At 38.8% G+C, this 23,397-nt stretch overlaps 1 protein-coding gene, 1 long non-coding RNA gene and 2 other non-coding genes across 8 annotated transcripts; 2 read left to right on the forward strand and 2 right to left on the reverse strand.

Moving 5' to 3' along the window:
• The first annotated feature begins 15,247 nt into the window (after positions 1-15,247).
• LOC121298900 lies at positions 15,248-17,229 on the forward strand. The gene is made up of 3 exons (XR_005947345.1): positions 15,248-15,407; positions 15,754-15,832; positions 16,704-17,229. It is a non-coding gene; the product is annotated as an uncharacterized LOC121298900 (long non-coding RNA).
• Positions 17,230-17,556: 327 nt separating this feature from the next.
• Positions 17,557-17,689, forward strand: LOC121299421. Its single transcript, XR_005947418.1, has one exon.
• An 879-nt stretch (positions 17,690-18,568) lies between these two features.
• LOC121298858 (TIMELESS-interacting protein-like) lies at positions 18,569-23,380 on the reverse strand. 5 transcript variants are annotated; one of them, XM_041226111.1, is made up of 8 exons: positions 23,310-23,380; positions 21,889-22,067; positions 21,470-21,563; positions 21,163-21,238; positions 20,475-20,597; positions 20,214-20,277; positions 19,350-19,574; positions 18,569-19,255 (listed from the first exon to the last, which is right to left on the reverse strand). In XM_041226111.1, the coding sequence occupies exons 2-8, from the start codon at positions 22,004-22,006 to the stop codon at positions 18,909-18,911; spliced, it is 1,047 nt and encodes a 348-aa protein (XP_041082045.1). In that variant the 5' UTR covers positions 22,007-22,067; positions 23,310-23,380; the 3' UTR covers positions 18,569-18,908. The 5 variants fall into 5 exon arrangements, with proteins under 5 accessions (XP_041082045.1, XP_041082047.1, XP_041082044.1 ...); XM_041226113.1 differs by lacking the exon at positions 23,310-23,380 and adding an exon at positions 22,611-23,237 and having other exon boundaries at positions 21,889-22,032; XM_041226110.1 differs by lacking the exon at positions 23,310-23,380 and adding an exon at positions 22,611-23,235.
• On the reverse strand, positions 19,661-19,793 carry LOC121299420. The gene has a single exon (XR_005947417.1).
• Positions 23,381-23,397: the final 17 nt, after the last annotated feature.

A 23,397-nucleotide genomic window follows, 5' to 3' on the forward strand; every position in this document is an offset into this window, starting at 1 on the left:
TCTATATGTGTTGTTTTTCAAAAAGAATACCTAAGAATAGGCTTCTTTAAAGTCCAGATCCTTAAGGCAAGGGAGATTTTCTGAAGAATAAAAAAGCGTTAGATCTTGAATTTGAATGGTAGAAGAGGAACAGTCACAGGGATCCTCCTATCTCTGGGTGCCTGTGCTGTAGCACAATGCTCCCCATGTATAGAAAGCATGTAAACTTGAAACTCTATTTGAGAAATTGGTGAATTATTCCTTTAAACATGCACACTACAGGAGCTGCACAATTAGACCCAGAGCCTTGGCTGAGAAAATGCAGCTCCTTGATTTCATTAGTTTCTGTTAATGTTCTATTCATAGCTTCAAGGCATTTTCTAATAGAAAACTCACATGACTATTTCTGATAAGAACAGAATCAGATCTCAATCAATCATCAGCACCTCTCAAATCTAATTTCCTTTGATGGAGAAGAACAGCATCACAGGCAGATTCTCTGGAGAGTCACGGTGGAATTCTCTCCCATCACACACTCAGCGAAACCAGCCTGGTTAGTCTCTACTTCCCCTCCTTGGGGAACTAAAGTTTACCAAGTTCACTTTTCACAGTCATTTAGCATTCACCATAGTTTACCATCGTTTGCCTTTTTTTTTCTGTGCCATAAGATCAGATTTGATGTTTTCTGGCCTTTGTCCTATAATTGTGTCTGATGTTGGTCTGTCTTGCTAATGAAATATTAACAGCTGCAGGTAATGCAATGAATAAACACATTGGTAACTGGCCCTCCCTGTTCTGCTGTGCTGATTAGCTAGGACATGGTATCAAAACCATTTTGATTGGGAATCTGTACACCAGACCAGACTAAATCATTTATTTTCTACTGACAAATATGACATTTCCAGTACTGAATTATGATTTCCATTACATGAGAGTAGATGTTGAACTTCATGTTGATTGAACTCTGCCGTCGCAAAGATAAGCGCCAACTAAGACACAGCTTTGCAGTAAACTAATCGGTTATTGGGCAAATTAACCAACAACATTGAATGGGCATGAATGCAATTCAAGCCCACTAAATCAAGGAGCATCTCTATTATTAAAGGCAAAGTAGTAGCTAAAAGGTTCTACATTAATGGTGAGGCAATACCAACAGTGTTCGAGAAGCCAGTGAAAAGTCTACGGAGATGGTACGATGGGGATCTAAAGGACACCGTTTGTGTGGGAGAAGTTAGACAGCAAGCAGTGGAAGGGTTGAAGAGCATAGACAGCAGCTCTTTACCAGGCAAACTGAAACTCTGATGCTTTCAGTTTGGTCTACTGCCAAGACTGCTGTGGCAACTGACTGTGTATGAGGTTTCCTTGACAACAGTTGAGAAGCTGGAAGCTTTAATCAGTTCATACGTCAGGAAATGGTTGGGAGTTCCACGCTGCCTCAGCATGTCCTTTGTGTTCATCACCTGCAACACTAAGGCACATTTTGACAGGACGTAAGGTGGGTCTTAGCCAAGGACTGTTTACTTGGCGCCATGACCAGGTGCTGCGATGTTTGGCCTTAGCATTGGAAGACAAGCATAACCTGAGCAATAAGTTGCCACCAGTTCCATCAAAGCATTACACGCAAAAGACAATATTCCTCCATCCAGGAGAGCAACCATCAAGAAAAAGTGTTAAAACCAAGCCTTGCCCAGGACAACTGGAAGTTGCTAGAGACTGGAAGATGCTGGCAGATGTCAACAGCTTATTTTTCCACCTGAGATTGCCAGCACTAACCTTCAACCAGACATTGTCTTGTGGTCTGGATCAGCATGCCTTGTTCATTTGGTAGAGTTAACAGTGCCATGGGAAGATGCTGTGGATGAGGCATATGAGAGGAAGAAACTTCGGTATGCTCAACTAGCTGCTGAAGCGGAACAGCGAGGATGGAGAGTCCCTGTCTGGATGGGGATTTCAAGCACAATAGAAAGAAAGCAACGCTGATGTACAGTTAAGTAAGCTGGGCTGAGCTGAGTGGGGGATGGAGGGGGGTAATGCTGGGACACCAGAATCACTGTTGAGCCCTCTTGAGGTGTCGTGGGCTAGTTAAGAAAACACTGAGGATGGAAGGTGTCCACTTGAAGACCCCAGAGATGTATCCTACTTAGCTCAATCCAGACGGTTGTCATGCTGATGCGCTGGGGAGACCGCAGTAGGTTGATCCCCGGAGCCAGCATTGCAGCCGTTGTGTGTGCTGATGCACTGGGGAGGCAAAATGAGCTGATCCCTGGAGCCAGCATTACACTTCAGCAATCAATATCAGACAGAAGGATATCTACATCATCAGATCGAAAACAACGCAAATGGATGGAGATGCAGATGGATCACATTAGTTTACTGCAAAGCTAAGTCTTAGTTGGTGCTTATCTTGGCGAGAGCTGAGTTCAAATCAGCATTAAGTTCAATATCTGCTCTCATGTAACAGAAACCTGAATTGTAATTCTTTGTTGGTGCCAGTTTATTACTGGATTAGTCTGGCACAAATAATCTAAATAGTGCAAAGACTACTATTTAATTTCAATCCTATTTTTTTGAAAGGAGAAAAAAAAAAACATGTGAATGTTACAAAACGAGATGCTGAAGAGGACTTGAAATACAGAACTTGGTTGTTTGGTTTTAGTTTTGTGAAAATAGGAGTTTGTTAAAGGCTGGCATAAACACTTTGAAATATGTTCCTAAATGCCTTTGTGAAAGCTGTCTGACCGTCTGGACAAAACATTCGTTTTTTTTTTCTTTTATGTTATTTAAAATAAAACTCTAAAACTCTAGAGAAACTGTCACTATCCATTTAATCCTGGCTCTTTAATGGCCCTAATGCATTACTCTTTTCAGAAAATAGTCAGCAGTAATAACTTGTTTTGCCTGCATCCCTTTTTCCGAAGGGCATTAGGTCCTTGTAAAGAAGTAATGTATGTTTCCTCAAGTGAACTCAATATATTTCTTCTTTTGTCAGCTCTGTGCTCACACTGCAAGGCAAGAGGCCTCCTGAGAGCTAAAAGCCTTTTGCTGGGCTATTCAGCATATCTAACACTGACAGAGGCTCGCTCTGGTTTTGCGCACATTAATATCCCATTTGTGAGGGTGGAGGCGGGGTGGGGAGGAGGGCATTCATGAGCTTTGTTTCTGTATTGTTTTACCCACTTCCTGACCTGTCCTGCCAGCCAGAAGAGTATTCTTTGGTTTTCAGAATAAAGAGGCTACTGTACAAGAAAGCTTGGGGCGCAGACATTAAAAGAGGTTTTATTTATGTTGCAACCTCGTACCCTCTTGTGCACTGATTCTCCTAGCAAGCTGTTCTTATAACTGAGGCTGTAAATCTACATGAAACAGATTCAGATGTTTACAAGTTTTCATTCCTGTTTAAGCAGTCATATACATTAGAAATGGATTTAGTATTTATAGCCGTGCTTATTTATTTATTTTTTACTTCTGTTGTATTTATTACATTGTTTCATACATTGTTATTACTTTACAAGGACCTAATGCCACTGTTTAAAATAATGCGGCAAGACTACTTGCTTTCAGTGGTGTTTGAAGAACACAATCAACTCAGAACCATGTTACAGAAAGCATGGACATTAGTGTAGTGTGCAGCATACACCACACATACACGCTGCTGGTGTTCAACATGCTGAATCTCGCTGAAACTAAAAATAAAATGTTGTATTTGCAAAAGAATAACGCAAATTACTTCCCAGTGTAAACTGGAACATGCCTGGATGCCAATACATTTTGTCCCTGGGAATTCTCATGACTCTATTCCGCAGCCATACACCTTCATTAATCAACACTAATTAAATGTACTGAACCAGCAAACACTCGGATTGCTAGCTGAAAGGGTTTACTAGACTGCAAAACGCAGAAATGAAATTATGGGATGTATGGGAAAATGAACGAACGGCTGTTTTAACACTAGGAGAAGATTAATGTTACCTGTATTAGAAAAAACACATACGAGTGCTGAAAAGATGGCACTGCTGGCTAGTTTGAATGATCTAGACAGCAGTGCTGTCTATGTGAAAAAAATCTGTGCTTTTAAAAGTCTTCATATATTTGTTAAATACAAAAATATAGACCCAAACAAAAAAATCTCAAATACTGTACAATTAAATATAATCTGTTATATTACATAGTTGCGAACTGCTTTGATCAGGAATCTGTACCCCAGACCCGACTAAATCATTAGTTTTCCATTAAGAAATATGACATTTACATCACTGAATAATGAACTATTTTTGCCAAGGTAGTATTTGAAGTTTTCCCATGCTTTTTCCATGGTTATACTATGCATTTACCATAGTTGCCCTGCTTTGCCATGTTTGGTAATATGCTTTACCATACTTTGCTATTATTTATAATACTTACCTATGCTTCAACATGCTTTCACTATACTGTATTACACTTTGCTATGCTGTCACTAGGGGAAACATTCAGTTGCTACAAATACAGTATTTTGAAAGTAGCTTCAGATTACAGTATATTTGCACACGTTGGTGTTGCCTCGACAGTGTTTGCAGTGATTCTGAATGGTATTGGAATTTCACAAGTAATGCCCTGTTTTCAGTGTTTAATTTAATACTGTACCCAAGTTAAACAAAAACTTATACATTTTCCAAAATCTAAACAACAACACCAAAACCCACCGAAATGATACATCTTTACCAACAAAAACAAGAATAAGCATTTCAAAAATCTAACAAAAATCCTTCAATGCCATTACATTGATCTAACTATCGTCCAGGGGGAAGGGGTGGGGGTGTATTTGCCCATAACTAAAAAAACAGAATGAAAGTTGGCTGATGAATGTTATTAAAAAATATGCCATTTAATTAAGCTAAAAGCTTTTTTTTTCTTTCACAGTCAAAACAAAAGATGCATTACAAAATTGCAATGCAAAGTTATGACAAATGCCTCTAAGATAAATTGCTACTGTGCACGCCATGCTCTCATAGTAATATGCATGTGAATCTGCAGCGTGTGACCTGTTCCCAGGTCAGTTAGTCTTCATGTGCAGCCTGGGACTTTCTGATTTGCAGCCCACCTTGCAGCTCCTTAAAAGCCATCCTCTCACCCATTGTAACAAAACACTCATTGGCAGATTTTCCTGTAATTATTTAGTAGATTATTTATGTAGATTATAATAATAATAATAATAATAATAATAATAATAATAATAATAATAATAATAATAATCTTTATTTTGATATAGCACCTTTCATAGCGGACGAACATCACAAAGTGCTTTACAAGATACGAGACTAGCACAAGGAGGTTAAGCGACTTGCTCAGGGTCACACAGTGAGTCAGTGGCTGAGCTGGGATTTGAAGGTGGGACATCCTAGTTACAAGCCCCTTAATTATAACCTGCTGAAATAAGTGTGGTTTGTGATACTAGGGGAGGGGGGTCCATATAGCTATACAATAGGGTGCAAATGTATTAGAACACCTCAGATGTGGCATATATATATATATATATATATATATATATATATATATATATATATATATATATATATATATATATATATATATCCTTTATATACCTGCATGCATGAAAACCTCAGGGTGGGAGAATTTCAATCTCCGCTCAGTAATCAGTGATCTAGAAACAACAGGCACTTGTGTGTGAAAATGTTAGACCACTCTGTGCTTTAATCAGGCATCTGAAATAATTTCTAAAAGGTCTCATGCATTTTATCATTTGTGGCTATGTGTTTTTCCTTTCTGTTACTATTTTAAATGAACTGCATGAGTGGCCTATTAAAGTCATCAGTTAAATTAGACAATCGTTAATTTGCCTACATTGACAATTTTCCAAGACTTTCAGTTCCAGTGGTTTGATTTCATATGCACACCAATCAAAACATCAGAAGCAATGGGGTGTATAATACATGTGCACACGGCTGTATATTACACTATATTACTATTACTCAATAAGCGGTCAATTAATAAAAATACTAAGCGAGCCTTCATAAAATGCTGTTTATTTTAGTATTTCTGAACAGATCTATCATGATACTGAAGCAAACAAAACAAGGTAAATTCACAGGTCAAGTCACTGCAATCAAAATGGCACCTTTTACGCTTGCACTGTATTTACTGAAGAAAGAAACACATTTCACTATTCCTACATTGCACTGTATTTACTGAAGAGAGAAACACACCTCACTATTCCTACATTGCACTGTATTTACTGAAGATAGAAACACACCTCACTATTCCTACATTGCACTGTATTTACTGAAGAAAGAAACACACCTCACTATTCCTACATTGCACTGTATTTACTGAAGAGAGAAACACACCTCACTATTCCTACATTGCACTGTATTTACTGAAGAAAGAAACACACCTCACTATTCCTACATTGCACTGTATTTACTGAAGAGAGAAACACACCTCACTATTCCTACATTGCACTGTATTTACTGAAGAAAGAAACACACCTCACTATTCCTACATTGCACTGTATTTACTGAAGAGAGAAACACATCTCACTATTCCTACATTGCACTGCATTTACTGAAGAGAGAAACACATCTCACTATTCCTACATTGCACTGTAACAGGAGGAGATTCTCAAATAAAGACATGAATTAAATACAAAAGTCTGGCACTGTCATTGCAGTTATAAAGTGTAGCTCCAGTATGGCGGCGCCATCAACTTTGATTTAATTCAGGACTGGGGTTTCCAAATAAACTAGCTAGCTCAACCAGAAAAACAACAGCAGCCAAAAGCCAAACGGCAGCCAAATTTAACATTGGTATCTAAAGTAAGCCTAGTGTGTGTGCATGCGTGTGTGTGTGTGTGTGTGTGTGAATAAAACTCTCCTGCACTTTCTTTCTTTCTTTCTTTCTTTCTTTCTTTCTTTCTTTTATTATCCCAGCACAATGAATGAAAACAGAAAGCCTAATCCAAAGCCTTTCAGATACAATACAAAGGGGGGGGGGGGGACAGGGGGACACTATCCCATCCCCATGTTTATGCTTATTCTCCCCAGTAAGATAAAATCATCCGTTACAAACAGAATTATGAAAATGTGCCAGAGATTGCTGAAACACTGAGAAAAGAAATTACGTTATGAACCAATCAAATGGGCAGCTGGCGCAATCCATTCCCATTTCAGTTCACATTGGTTTCACATTCGCAATATATGACCCTATTCATAAAAATGCAGGCTGTTTTAAGGAATATTTTTTAAAAGGAATGTTTTTAAAGAATGTTTATACAAAGATTCCCACAGATTAAACAGTGCTTTGAAAAGAGAGAATGAAACAGCTGAAATGAGGTTTAATAAACAAAAAACTTGATTTAATCAATCAATCAATCAAAATTACTTTTTTTTTTTTTTTTAAACAGTCCTTAAAAATGTCCATTTAAGATATAAAATGAATAAAACACAGTTCTCTTAATTTGCTGAAGCTAAATTAAATCAAATTTCTGGAAATCCTTGACATTTACTCATATTTTCATGCAATTTCCATTTTATTCTTAGAATATAAAATATATTGTTTTAATAGTTATATTTTTTGCAAAGTGTACAAAGGTGGCCCTCAATACTTTGCTCAATGGGGACACCTACAGGCAGAGTGAGTTGCTGCAGTTTCTGTTTGCCAAAGCCCTGCTTCCATTCATTAAATAGAAGTCTTCCTGACAGCAGGAACAGATCGATAGTGATTCTGGGTTTTTTTTCCAGTTCTTGAAGGACAACCACTCACCTTATCTCAGACAATGGTGACCCTCCTGTCTAATACAATCAACACCCACAAACTGACATATCAATTTGAGATCAGCTTGCTCTGAGCCACTTCAACAGCGTGTACTGCAGTGCTGCCTCAATACATTGTGATCTGTTGGGAAACGCCAACACGTGTGCTTGCCAAATAAATAAATACATCAATAACATCAAAAGCAAATGCATACATCAAACAACGGAAGTCATGAAGCCAAATATGTTCCTGTATTTTTCCTTTAGTAATGAATTATGTATGTTTACATTATTATTTTATAATCTCATTATTGACATAAATTGAGCTTCAAACATGTACAATATGTAGGATATTTTATAATGTAATATACTGTATATGCTACACGAAATCCCGTTTTACTGAATACATCGCTGAAGAACACTATCATACATTATTATTATTATTATTATTATTATTATTATTATTATTATTATTATTATTATAAATAATAATATAATAATATTAAATTAGTATTTAGCTCACTTAATCGAGTGAATCGTATTAAATCTCTGGGATAATTTTGAAAAGGTAGCAACTTCAACTTTCATTAATATATATATATATATATATATATATATATATATATATATATATATATATATATATATATATATATATATATATATATTTTATCAGCATGTGAACGGCTGGTTTCACAATCCCCGATTATCATAGGCTAACCTCCAAGATCAGCTTTTTATCTGGATCTGTAAAATTTAGTGGCTCTTAAAGCAAAACAAAACCCAGACAGGCAACACGTCTCTTACTGGAATTAGCCAGGAGCCCTGCAAGGTGCGTTTGGCGACATGTTCTATTACTGTCTGCAGCAAACTTTCCCGATCGACGGACTGGTCATATGTAAAGTTCCCCTTCTCCAGCTTGCTCCTGGCGCCTGTGTAATGCGGTACTGACTGTACAGATTGCCACAGTGGAGCAGTGAGCGTTCTCTGTGTTCCAAACATTCCACACCTTCTGTTCAAAATCATCAGCATCCTATCGAGGCCAAAACGTGAACCTCCTCATCAGCTGTCTATTCGAGCTCTTCTTAGCATACAGGCATACAACTTGCATACGCGTAATGCTTACCAACTGCATCGCGCTGTGCAACAACAACATGCACCTTTAACTTGGAACTTCTGAGTTAACAAGACCAGCAACTGCACACGTTTCAACTGAACCGTTTGCTTTTTATTCTGAAGCAGCATGGCTCAGACACATTAACAAAGTGCTGACAAATTCTGTATTGCAATTCAGCGTGAAGCCCTCCTTAATCTAAGTGGGTACGCTTACTTCTACATTTTTACTGCAAAAATGCACAGTATGTGAAACATAACCGTGCATATATATATATATATATATACACACACACACACACGGTATAGAAGTAATACATGCAGTCAAGCGAATCCAGTAAAAGCATTCTAAGCATGCTATTGATGGCGAGTGATAACTTTCTTTACTCAGTATTAAGCACTTGAAATTTGTTCAATTACTTCTTGTTGCATCATAAATTATAATGGAAGAGAAAACTAGTTGTATATAAATGTCCGGTACAAACGCTCATCAACGAACCGACCATCGTGATAAACTAAGTGACTATGCCATTCTATTAAAGGAGATATTGAATATTTTACTCCGGAAATATACATTCACAATAAACATGAAACATGCACTAAATAGCGACACATTTGAAAATACAGAACTTATTGTTCTGTTTTTTTTTTTTTTTTTTTTTTTTTTTCAAAAATCAAATCTCATGCATCACCTTTCCTTCAATTCTAGCAATGTCTTGGTAAAATATTTGTACAACGACAATGAAGAGTGAATTTGTGAAAGAAAAGGTTACTACTTCAAGTGGAGTGGAAAGTTCTTAAGTGCACGCTGTCACTCAGATGCTGTGCAGTCTCTGCATACTCCTCATCCCTGGTCCAGAATAAGCGCAGCTCCCCCGGCTCATCTCCTCGCCTCTCTGTACCGCAGCTCGTCTGAACGGGGAAGAGAGCGGCCCACTTTAAACACGCCTTACGTCACAGACCCTGGTGCTGAAGCTGGCTGGGGCGGGTGCATCCTCTTCACCTGATGTACCATTTTGAAGATATGCATTTAAAAAATACAGAGACACACACAAACGCACACACGCACACAGACAACACACAGACACGCACGCACACACACGCACACACACACACACACATTATTATTATTATTATTATTATTATTATTATATTATTATTATTATTATTATTATTATTATTATTAGTAGTAGTAGTAGTAGTAGTAGTAGTAGTAGTAGTAGCAGTAGTATTGTTGTTATAATTATTTAATTTATCAATATGAGTTCCTTATTTAGTATTCAGGAAAACAAATAAAACATATTTCTTTCTGTCACTGCTGCACAGCTGTATTGAAATTTGTTGGATGACATGATATGACAACCAGCACCTTGAGCAAGATCTTACAGCTCCCTGATGAATGTGTCTTGTAAGTCAGGACCCCAATATATTAATATCACTACACTCTTGAACTATTTGCCATAGACCTAGCTTGACATCTTGTAATAAAACATGTTCTTTTTTGTGCACCACAGTAATAAAAGTTATTTCTAGTGCTGCACATGGCGGTGGAACTCATATAGCAATCATTTTTCATTTGAATCATTACTCAGGCTGGTTAATCAGTTAATTATAAAGAGCCCCACACTGAAAAGAAATACTCTTAAAGCAGGAGAAGCAATTATACCAATTATGATATTCTTAAGCAATAAGTGTTCATTGTTCCAGGGTCATTACTAGAACAGTGATTACATTAACCCTTCCAGCACTGCTTTGGGCTTAAAATTGATCAAATAAGAGTGTGCAAAAAGTCCAAAGAGACAGCCATCTTCAGAGTCCTGTTCCAAATCAGTAATTAGCAGATATTGCAAATCTGGAACTAATGCTAGCAGAGGATGTGGATTCCAGCAGACTAGCTAAAGATGTCTCATTTTCCCACCCACCTTCAGTTATTTTTGGTTATGCTTAAACTACCTGTCCTTATTCGTGTGCCTCATTGTAATTTTCAAATCTATAATCACTATCTCTCTCTCTCTCTCTCTCTCTCTCTCTCTCTCTCTCTCTCTCTCTCTCTCTCTCTCTCTCTCTCTCTCTCTCTGTGTGTGTGTGTGTGTGTGTGTGTGTGTGTGTGTGTGTGTCTGCTCACAGTGGGGAACCTTGTGTTGCTGATGGCAAGCTTTGTCACAAAGGTAACAGAATATGCTTTGTGCATGTTGCACAGTTAACACTCTCCTGTTGAGAACAGACCACCTAATTGAATCGTGTAATGTCCATGATTACCATCTGCAGTACTGGCCTCTGCAGAACTTAGAAATGTGTGCTCAATAAACAATTAACTGTGAACATTTTCTTTTTTACTGCACAAAATGCATTCGAAAAGCAAACACAAGTCCAAAACAAGGCCCTGTTATTGCTCCACTGCTCACATCATGTACAGTTTGATGCTGAAATATGCTTCTTGGGGGTTGTTTAGAATATTTGCACCACAGATTAATCCTATTTATTAGGGTGTCATGACTCCTGCACACTGGGACAGTTTAGGACAGTTCAGGCTTTTTTCCAGTCATATCGCAAAGAATACGCGTTTTCCCCCACAAATTGTGCTGTAGTTGACCAGATATTTCAGATGGAAAGGACATAAAACCCTTGTATATGCCAACACAAATTAAGCGTTTATACCTTTTATATGACTCTGAACCGTGTTACCCTTTTCCCGCCCAAACAGTATGACAATAAGCATGAATAGGAAAACGTTTCGTGTTTTAGTAGTAAACCCACAGCAACGACATATCAGCGTTATCTTGCATTCATTGGTTGTCTCTAAACTTCATTATTTCCGACCTGTCAACCGTCATTTAAGACTTAATTAGATTATGCTACTGACTTTTCGAGGTCTACACTACACAACAGGAGCTTCCTGTGACATATCGCAGGCAGCTCTTCCAGGTCCCAAAGCGAAGTGCCGATGGGCTCAATGTTTACAATTGCGTTGCACAGCCGCTGGTTTTATAAACTGTCAGTAACAGGTTAAGAAATCCGAATAATAAATGAACGAGAGCGGGAAATCCAGCAATGCTGTTGAAAACAGAAAGGAAGCTGCACTTGGAAAGCTCCCGGGGAAAGACAGTTCGAGGTCTCAGGGAGCACTATCTGAGGGAGCACGTCCCTTGCTTTAGTTCTCTGTGTCAGGCTTCATGTCGGAATGGTAAGGATTATTTGAACACGACGAAGCGTAAGAGAAATATCGCATTTCAGTTCAACACCGTAAATAAAAACTTTCGAGGATTTTGTCACTGTAGATATAATATAGTATAGTATATTTTGCCCACTGGTCCGCGATACTAGAGAATCACATTTGATTCCCCATCGTGCACCCACGCACCCAAACGTTTTAAATTATTATTATTATTATTATTATTATTATTATTATTATTATTATTATTATTATTTCTTTAATTTCTGAAATCGATTTGATTTCACAGAGAAGATTATTTCCATCAGCTGTAAATAGAGCTCTCCTGTTTGCTACATAGCTGTGGGCTCAGCGGCCAGTCACGTGATCTACTATTAACACCACTACATTAGCTTCAGCATCGTTTTCACCTACAATTAAATAGTTTTCGTTTCTAATACTGTACTTTATTTAATTTAATGGAAAAAAAAAAACTAATAAATGTAAAGGTGAAATGCAGGGGAAATGATACCGAGGCTGTCGAGTAATATCAGTAGATTCTGTAATAAGGACAAGAGCATGCTGTGTAGCCGAGATTATGTACCTTTGATATTTAACACACATATACTTTGGATTGTATTGATTTATATATTCATGTATTTATTTGTTTACAGATGGCAAGTTTCTTCTAGGTAACGTGACCCATTACCCAGTACAGGACAGTAGTAATAGTTATATTTCTAGACGCTCTGACAATTACACATTGATCTGAGTATAGATACCAGGTGATCCTGTTGTTTCTGGAGACACATTATAGTAAGCTAATAATAATAATTAATGTGATAGGTTACATATATACAGCAGTCCTATTCAGCACTATTCAGAAAACATATTTGTAAATAATACCAAAATTACACTTTTATCTGTCACAATGAATTTTGGTTTAAAAGAAAAATCTGCTAGATCCAGAAGGTTCTGGTGCATATAATATATTATATCAACAGAAGGATTTGATTGCTATGCCCCTTTTTCACTTCCATTGTAATGCAGGTGAAATCTGGTACTGTTCCACGTTAGAATAAATGTTGAGTTTGCATGCCTTACTTTTTAGGTAGACTTCCAAGTTCAAAGCATGTACGATGGCTGCAAAGTATGTCATTCATTGAGGTAGCAGATGGTTGATTAATGGTGGAAAAGAAGGTGTTGGTTGGGACAATTTGGCTGTATAGGTGAAATAACATAGGAAGTGCAAGATTACATTCAAATAAGTTATGTGACAGAGCTTCCTAGTATAAGTTTGCTGTAACGTGTGCTTATTTCAAAACTGCACACAATACCTGCATAGTGAATGGAAGTGCACCACAAGATAAGATTTACAGTGTGGAACTATTTTTATTAGCTAGAACCGCTTTAACAAAACTGCGCTGTCAGTAAATATCTGAATGTAAGGCAAGCCTTAACTAGCAAACTGCATATGTGTTTCTTACAAGCGTGATGCATATTAAAAGCTCAAGAGAATTTCTTTCGGTTTTTTTTTTTTGTTTTTGTTGCTTACAACACATTTGAATCTTTTGCATCATTAATGGGATGAGGCTTCGTTTTAATAACTCTGCCAGTAACTCTCCGTGCCTGATTCTGTGGTGCTAATTACTCCCCAGGTCTGGACAGTGAGAACCAGATGACGGTGAAGTCAGTGTTACTGCTGAATAAGCAGAGCTCGGGGAGGCTCTCTAATCCTGAAGTCTAATCTGTGTTTGCAGAATCTCACAAGGCTTGTGAGAACTAGAAGATCATTCACCTTGAAGTTGACCCATACACTTCTCATGGTTACTGCTTTTGCCCTTTTTATGAAATGGGTGCATTTTTTGCCTTCTGTGGAGCTGTTAGACTGACTGTGAAAGCTGTACAGTGAATGATGTCATTAATCTATGATGCCGAGAGTGGCAGGGTTGTCTTTTAAGTCTCCTTATTCCCTAGATGCATTTTCTGCCTTTAATACACATTTATTAAATGTATTTTGTTTTCAAAATACAGTATAGTAAATGAAAATAAAAGTAAAAGCATTTACATAATCTGTCCAAAATTAAATAAATAAATAAATACAATTCAGTGTTGATGTATAATGCAGGAAATCGCAGTATACCATCTAATGAGTGTTTCTAATATAAAATGTAACAAATAACTAGTGCAAAGCTAGTACAAAAAATACAGTAATGGAATTGTTATGCAGTGCCAAAAAAAAAAAAAAAAAAAAACCTGGTACTGTCTGGAGATATTTCTGAGATGTAGTTATGTTAGACTTTAGGGTGTCAGATGTGTCAGCTGCAGTGAGAAAATTATATAATTACTTTTTAGAAACAGCACTCAATGGTAATTATCTATTTTTTTCTGTCAGTAATCCAGCTTAGTTAAGAATTTGCAGCAAGGATCATTATCATTTTTTTTTTAAAGCCGTATCCCTAGGGCGCCTCTAACTTTTTTTGGTTTTGCAGGGCAGTGGGGTGAAACTGTTAAATAAATAAACATGTGCACATTTTGATAAATGGCTTAACCCAGACAGCATCCAAACACTGCATCTGCCAACACCCCAGACCACGGGGATCTCAAACAGCAGCTGTGCCAATCGACTTTATAGCGCGTGTCGGGATGAGAACCCTCTCATACTTAACACAACATGAAACGATCACTGCAGAAAAATGAGGAGGGCAGCGCGGTGTGTCAGGAGTCACGGGCTGGCTTCCTCATGGAAAGCACACGTGTCTTTCATCTAATTGGAATGATATAAAGCAGTGTGGGCTGCATATCACTGATTCCCATCAAGAGGCCGCTAGGCAAGTTTCATCTGGAAAACAAGATTGATCCCTTTCCGTCATGGATTATGTGTGAAGCACCTGTCTAGTGTGACTGGCACATACTTGTATGCTTCAATTATGTGTGCCTCAGATGATTTTTTTTTTAACCAGTAGTAGTTTGTTTCTGTTCATAAAAATGGTGCAAGTTTTGGTGTGTTTTAGTACAGGTCCATTTGTAGTAGTTGAGCTGTGAATAATAATATTTTAAAAGGGTTTATGATAACCTTAAGAAGATGTAATAAATCAAACCTGTAGAAGTGTGTTGAGCTGCTATCAACACATTTCATTTTGCTAAATCCAGCATGCGATTTTGTGTACATTGTATGTAGTTTGTCGCATGCAACCCATTTCTCTGTGTTTCTGGTGAACAAAGTCAACAGTATTACTTGTACTTTTCAGGACTACCTGGTGGGTTTCTGGCCAGACTTGAAGGCTGCCCACGAGCTGTACGAATCGCTTGCCCAGGCTCTGCGGGAGCGGGAGAGCGAGAGTCAGGAGAAGGAGTATGCAGAGCACCTGCCTGTGGAGATCCTGGAGGCAGGGATCAAGTCCTGGCGATACATCCAGGTCAGACCTGCAGTGCTTTCCTGCCACTGCATACAGTCAGAAACATCCACAGTGCTGCAAGCAGGCTCCCTCTAGTGGCTGATAACGTATACTGACTGTGAACAATGCTTTATGGGATGCCTGGTGTTTAAGGATGAATTCAGAGCACCATGCTAAACCGGCATGAGGCCACTAGTTCAATCCCAGTCGCTGTCCATACCTTAAGGAGTACAGTTCAATCTATCCCAAGAAATATGCTTTAAAATCTACCAGAGACCCTTTCTTATTGCATTTATTTATCTTTTGTTGTAGAAAGCCAAGGTATAACAGATTCGTTTCATGAGTTGTTTTATGTTTCAAATCCCAGGTCACGCTCAATGTAAACAAGCATAGAGCACAAGTAGAAGCCTTTGTTTGCATACAGGGATCTGCAAGCAAAAATACAGGTAAATATATACAAACTGGCTAAATTCATAACTATCTTTTTAGTTTTTTTTTGTTTGTTTTTCTTTTAAGTGTTCTGTTTAGTGCTCTTCTGGGACAAAATCAAGTATACAACACATCTTGTGTCATGTCACCTATGTATATGTAAATAAACTTTGTAAGTACATACATTCCTAGATACAGACATGCAGACATACATACATACATACATGAATGTGAGGGACTGTGGTACTCCCAGGATGCAGGTCGGCAGTGTATCTCTGTACTCTTGATAAGATCCAAGCAGATGGAAGTATTATTGTATATGTTATAAAAACATTGACTGCAAATTTGGTCACCTAATTATTATACTTTTTTTTTTTTTTTAAGCAATTGCCTCACTGTTACAAAGTTATTTTGATCCATTTGGTTTTAGAAAATTGAGAATACAGTAAGTTTAACTGAAAACCACTCAACTTGGCCAAGTGCAAATTCTCAGTCAGAAAAAACATCATTTTTCCAACATCTTTGCAATGCTGATGGAACAAATTATGAAGACTGATGCAAAAATCAGTCTTGAACAAAGCAAGAAAAATATGTTCAATTTTCAATGGCTTTCCTGGATTCTGCTACTATATGTTGCTCTACTCTGCACCTGATCGTTTGACTGCCTTTCTGTATCTAAAAAAGAAAATGTTGGGGTTTAAACGCTTAACTCTTGTCTTAATTCTTGTCTCAACTCCTTCAAACCCCTATCATTATTTCCGTTCTTTGACCTTGAATGCTTGTTTTCCTTTGGCATCACAAGTGGAAAACAAATCCCTGATAAAGGAGAAACGGCATTGCTTGTGTGCAAAGCTGTGAATGCTGTTTTCCTTGTTCCTTGCCCCTCAGGTATGCCATGAGTGTGATGTGGGAGCCGGATAAAAGCTCTTATGAGGTGAAGCGGGTGTGATACGGCCGCACAATCATCCGCTCCTCCTACAAGTTGTTCTACGAGGCGGCCCAGGCTCTGCTGGACGGGGACTGGAGCGTGGTGGAGCAGATCCTTGAGCTGGCTGGACTGGGCGGAGAGGCGAGGCAGGAGAAACTGGACCAGCTGGTCTGGGCCATTGGCAGCTTGGCGGACATCGCACACTACTTGAGGGCCAAGCGGGACAGAGGAGGCGCGCTGGAGCTGGAGGGCGTGGAGGTGCGCTTTCAGCTGGACGCCCAAAAGAACATCGCGCCCTGGTGCCCAGGCAGCCCCTGGAGGTGCACGAGACCGTGGCGGAGTGCATGATCCTAGCCAATCATGGGTCGCCAAGAAGATCTGGGAGCGTTTCCCTCACCAGGCCCTGCTCCGCCACCACCCCCCGCCAAGGCAGGAGTTCTTCACTGAGTTGGTGGAGTGCGTCAAAGCCAAGGGCTTCACCACAGACACACGGTAATGCTGAATTCGGTACACTTGTCCATCAAGATACAGCACCTTTTTTTTCTTAGGATATTCTGTCTCTTATTTATGCAGAGCAGGACAAATATGAGTTATTTATTTTGTTTTTGTTTTCATTTTGGGGGGGGGGAGGAGGGGGCAGATGAGTTGAAGCACAATTCCTTAGGGGAAGAGGATAGATAATTAGGGTCATTCACACAACTCTTTGCAGCATCAGTGACCTAGGAAGCCAGTATGAGTAGCCTAATGGGTTTACACCTGAGCTCTGCATCCTGGGGACCAGGGTTCAAATCCCAGCTGGTCCTCTGAGTTGAAGTGGTTGATCTAGCAACAGCTGCATTGCTGAGCAGTGCAGTGCAGCCTTTACACAACCATGGACATTAAAACTGGTTCCTGCCGACAGGGTCTGTCAAGTAATCGGACTACCTGTGCGATGGCTCCATACAATAATATCCAAATGAGTTAATATTTATAATTTTGCTATCGATTAACTAAAAATAATTATAAATTATCGGACTACCTGTGCAATGGCTCCATCCAAAACTTGAAAGGTTTCGTTCAGTAAATGCAGAAAAAAAAGATATACATTTATTAGCATTATATCTATATCTATATATATTATATATATATATATATATATATATATATATATATATATATAGAGTGACTGCTGTTCTGTGAATGGGAATTGCACTTTGCACACAGTGCCACATGATACAAATACTGCTATTCAGAAATGTATGTTCCCTCAAACTAACTTGTTATTGATTTTGGTTACATACCTAAGAGTAAGTCTTATTTATTTAAGTGAGCATTGATTCATTTTGCTGTTGATGCTAAAGCAGGAGAATGGTGTTTTGACAGTTCTTGCAGCTCTAACACGTCCCTGGCAGACTCCCTGGACAGGGCTGTGGACCCTGCTGACCCGCTCGTCAATAAGCTCCTGCGCTTCATGGCTACACAGGCCATGTCTAACACCCTGTATTCTCTACCAGAGCGTACCCTGAGGAGGAATACTGTCACTACGGTAAGCAGCAGCACTCGCACTCCTGTACTGAGGGGGAGGGGGGAATTGATCAATTCTACAACTTTAACTGCCCTGCTCTTAATAGGACAGAATCGGTATACTTCCTCTTAATGGGACCATTAAGAGAACCTTCACACTAACACTTGGGAGGTGGCATTGAAAAAAGACTATCATTGAGTTTATTCTGTTTCTTTGTGTTCCTCAGTACTGTGTTTTTTGTTTTCTCAATAAGATATGGAGCAGACCTTCCCTTACATGCAGGTTGCAGTGCTGCATTGCAAAACAGGTAGTGTAACGCACTGAAGTTCTTTATTTATTTATTTTCTTAAAGATATTGTACAGATTGTTTTCTAATGTTAAAAGTACCATTTTCTTTTAAAAACAGTAATTCTGTACTGAGCCAACACGTTTATACAGCTGCTCTGTTATAAAAAAAAAATAACACTAAGGTTGATAATGAATTGGCAGTCATAACAAGACTTTCTACAATTTAAAAGAAAAATATGTCTTGTTTAATCCCTGGAAACAATACATTGTTCTAACATCAATACCTGCCCAAGTAACAAAAGGCAGTCAAACACAATTCTTTGCAACTTTGCTGTCAAGATGTCCATTTTACTTTAAACCACACACAAGAAGATCAGTCAGCGTCTTGCTCTATACCATTTACTTTCTGCTGGTCTTCTGGTACAGAGGCAGAAACCTCCTCAGTGCTTGCAGACTCCTTCAGAGAATTTGCACATACCAGGGCTGCTCCTTCATTCAGAGAATCTGCACATACTGGGGCAGCTCCTTCCTTCAGAGAATCTGCACATACTGGAGCAGCTCCTTCCTTCAGCTCCCAGCCTTGTTCACAGGTGGAGTTAGTGTGTTTCACCACCACAGTGTCCAAGTCAAGAGACTCCAGTTCCAATTCACTATGCAGCTTGTCTGGATCTGTGGGTTTGGCAGGAGTGCTCTGTGTAACTGGAGGCTGAGCTGAAACATCTGTAAAAACGAGGAATTTAATAAGGTACAGGTCAGGTGTTCATTTCGTTAGCCTACTCTCCCCTGCCAAAATGCTGCTACACAGCGACATTACCATTACTGATCAGCGACTGGCTGTTGTCCTGCTGCAGTTTGGCCAGACGTCTCTCCAAGGCCAGCTGCTTGTTGCGCTCAATTCGCTGCCTCTGCTCCTCCGTCAGGCTGCTGCTGACACTGGGAGTCGACTGGACCACTGGCACGCTTTGATTTTCACCGAAAAAGGGCTCAGAGTCTTCAAACAGATGGGCTGATCTATTAAGCTCATCGTCCTCAACTGCATCTAACAGGAGAGGAAGAAGAGGATTTTTTATAATTATTTTTAGTTAATCGATAGCAAAATTATAAATATTAACTCATTTGGATATTATTGTATGGAGCCATCGCACAGGTAGTCCGATTACTTGACAGACCCTGTCGGCAGGAACCAGTTTTAATGTCCGTGGTTGTCTAAAGGCTGCACTGCACTGCTCAGTAATGCAGCCATTGCTAGATCAACCACATCAAGCTCAGAGGACCGGCTGGGATTTTAACCCTGGTCACCAGGATACAGAGCTCGGGTGTAACCCCACTAAGCTACTCAGTGATGCTACAAGGAGTAAGATGTGAAGGAGCTTGCCTCCCCCAAGCAAATCATGAACATTAGCAACTTTGGCGCATGCAATTCAGGATCAGCAAATCAACAATGCTGGCGTTAATCAGTGTAACATTATTTTGTTTGTATTAGTTTATGTGAAAACTACCTTACCTACCAGTAACATTACATTAGGTAGTACAAGTCAGAAACCTGCAATAACATTACAAAATGTGCATCCCGATATACAAAACCGATAAGCCAGTTTGTTTCAATAATCTCCTCAAAACTATTTCTCTTTTTTTCTTTGAAGAACGACTTAATTTCTTTTAACATAACCACACTTACCATCTTTAGTCATGAAGTCTTCATGTGTAAGTGGCATATCCAGTCTTATTCGTTTGAGGCAAGTCTAAAATAAAACAGGACGTTTTCAGCGTTTCAATCTTTCAATTCAGCAAGCTGAATGTATTGTTATTTTTTTTAATTCAGGTTTCTTCTTTTACAGCAATCTACTGTAAAACAACATGGTGAATGCTGCCTTGGGCTCAAGCTAGTGCCGATATCGTTTCAGGGCTTTTACATTAATTTCCCTGACCATTCCCTCACCTGAACTTCTTTTTTATTTCCTAAAACCTCCAGCTTATCAATGAAGTCCTCAAACTGTAGTTTAGGGTACAGTCTGTGAGCCCAGTGTTCCATGTGCTGCATGAGGACCTTCAGGTCTTCAGCCTATTAAATAACACACAGAAAACAGAAATAAAAAAGACAAATCATTGCATTTTGACAAAATAAATGTCTATTTAAAAAATAAATAAATAAATAAAAACCTGGAATGTTAAACTTAAATGTTGAATGTTAAACTTTGGAAATGTTGCATTTAAAAAGTTTAGCTTCATTAAATAATTATAATAAAACAATTGAATAATAAGTTATTTTAAATACAGCTGGTCCAGAAAGACAATACTGCTGTGCATGACTTGATAGAAATGCTTGGTGTGTTTTCACAAATGAAACGTGTGAATATCAAATTAGAAATATCTCATCTACAACACTCTCTCCTCTCAAATACACATCTGCCCAATGAAGGGACATGTACCGGACCATGAAAGTTTGTTCTGATCTAGGTTTTTTTTTTTTTTTTTTTTATTGTTACACTGATACTGTAAGGTTGAACATCTGACCCCTCTGCCTTCCCCCATAACCAGAGCTTCTGGCAGTCTACAATGCCACATTGGAAACCCCTGGGTTAAATGCATGTGTATGGGTTATGGCTGTCTTCACAACAGCCTCTTACCTCATGTCCTTTGCCTTTGAATCTTACATTGTTGAACATGGTTCGGAGTGCTGGAAGTCCCCTTTCAGAAATCAACCTAAAAACCCACATACTTATCATTAATGCACGGCAGAATGACAATGTCCAATTAAGCACATCGGGAGCATATATCGATTAACTGGAAGCGAGTCTAATATGATGTGCAATAGCAAAAGCTTCTGTTATTTATCGCTTCTCTAATTTGGCATTATACTGGCAGATTATAAAGTCACTTGTCTGCTTTTCACATCTTGAACAATAAAAATGAATATTTTGCAAGGATCTGTACCTTTGTGAATCCAGTTTTGGCTGTGGTCTCTTCACAGACCTCTTTTTGGCTACTGGAGCTTCTTCAAGCTTTGACACCTCTCCAGGATCGTCATCTAAAAACAGATCTATTACTAACAACAAGCCAAGCAAAAACAAACCCCCCCCCAACTATATCTGCTTCAAACAAAACTAAAGTTTCAACATAAAAGGACGAGTGAAATGCTATAAGCACATCACAATGTCCAGGAGAAATTCAAACTCTGGTAATGAAAAATAAAAACTATTGTTACTCAACGTTTCTATTAAAAATTAACACCCTTTGCATTTTCATTCCACTGTACTGTACAAACTGCTGCTGTAGCTGATAAGGAGATGATGTTTATTTCTCTTACTTTTCACTCTAGACAATAATATTACTCTTATTCGCAGCTTACCCACCAGTTGCGAAGGGGTCCCCGTCCCTGGGGGAGAGGGGGGGTGGGAGAGGTGGAAACTGCTCATCCTCTGTGTTTTCATAAGCAGGCATTTCTGACAGACTGTTCTCTAAAGGGTCCATCGTGGCTAGCAGCAGTCCTTGCACACCTGTAAGAAATCAGTGCTAGCAGTGCATCTGCCAGCTTTAGAACAGCAACATGAAAAACACAAAGCACTGAAAAACAGCCTAAATAGACGATCCAGGGGCAGGGCAGCAGCAAACACTTGCTCCTATTGCACCAAGAGCTCAGTGCAGCAATGCACCTCCAATACTGTGAATCCATACAGCCAGTTAATACCTGGAAACCTGATGGGAAGTACACTGCATAAGAACACAGTAAACAGGTTGTCAGCCCCGTGAAAAGGCAGAGGACTAGATCGCACAACAGCTCTGGAACAGAATCTCAGCCGGACTATATAAAGCACAAGGCTTATCTAAACCAAAAACGAGGGGTTATCAGCCTTTTCACAACACTGGTAATAACTGCGTGTTTGAGGCAACTCTTAGTAGTATTTTATTCTGGAACAGCACAAGCCTTATAGTTTTGTATAGCTAGTACTTAATGGGATGGAAGTAAAACTTTTTCAAGGTCTGATTTGTAGATGGTCCACATTTAATTAAAACACACACGTGGCAATACAATACAATAATGCTGCCGGGGTAGTTACCCGTTAAGTGTACTTACGTGTGCCTTTTTAAATTCATTTCGCTGGGTTCCCCGCCTTTTACAATAAATACCAAATTAAACTTAAACTACTATACTTGTTCTACCGCCAAAATGAACCGCTTGCTCTCTCTCTTACTTGCAAATCACTTTAATAAAACAAGATGCGTTTAAAACCTTATAAAAGTAACGTTTCAAATTCCACTACACTAGCAAACAGGATCCATCTTACCAGCTAAAGCGTGTCTCAACTCTAGAATCTGCAGCAAGCAGAGAAACTCGGTTCCGCACATGCGCAGAACACTATCCGAAACATTTACTAGAAAACAGCAGAAAAACTAAAACAAAAGTTCCAGACAGCAAAACTGTCTATTTTAACACGAGTTTAATTGAGAAATACTGAGCACGAATGAAGACAAGACATAGAAATAACGTCAAACTAAAATGAGTACAGACAGCTTGAAACACAATTTAAAAGGTTACTAAGAAACGCAGGACGAGCAAAAAATGCATTTTTAAAGACCGCAATTAAAAAATATACTTTATACAGTGCAAACAAAGCAGAAATTATTTTTAAAAAATTACTATTAAAGTTTTATAACCATGACCGCACACGTTTCCGAAGAGGCTTGCAACATTATAAAAAATAGCTTCTGCATCAAAGACCCCGAATGATGTGTCAATATTATAAAAAATAAATAAAATAAACAAATACCGTACCGTAACCCCTGCTTTTGACTTCTCCTCTCCACCTATGAGCAGACAAACACAGCCCGCTCGATAGCTTGGCCAATAGCACATAAAAAAG

Source organism: Polyodon spathula, chromosome 24 (genome assembly GCF_017654505.1).
Source record: "Polyodon spathula isolate WHYD16114869_AA chromosome 24, ASM1765450v1, whole genome shotgun sequence".
Lineage (NCBI taxonomy): Eukaryota > Metazoa > Chordata > Actinopteri > Acipenseriformes > Polyodontidae > Polyodon > Polyodon spathula.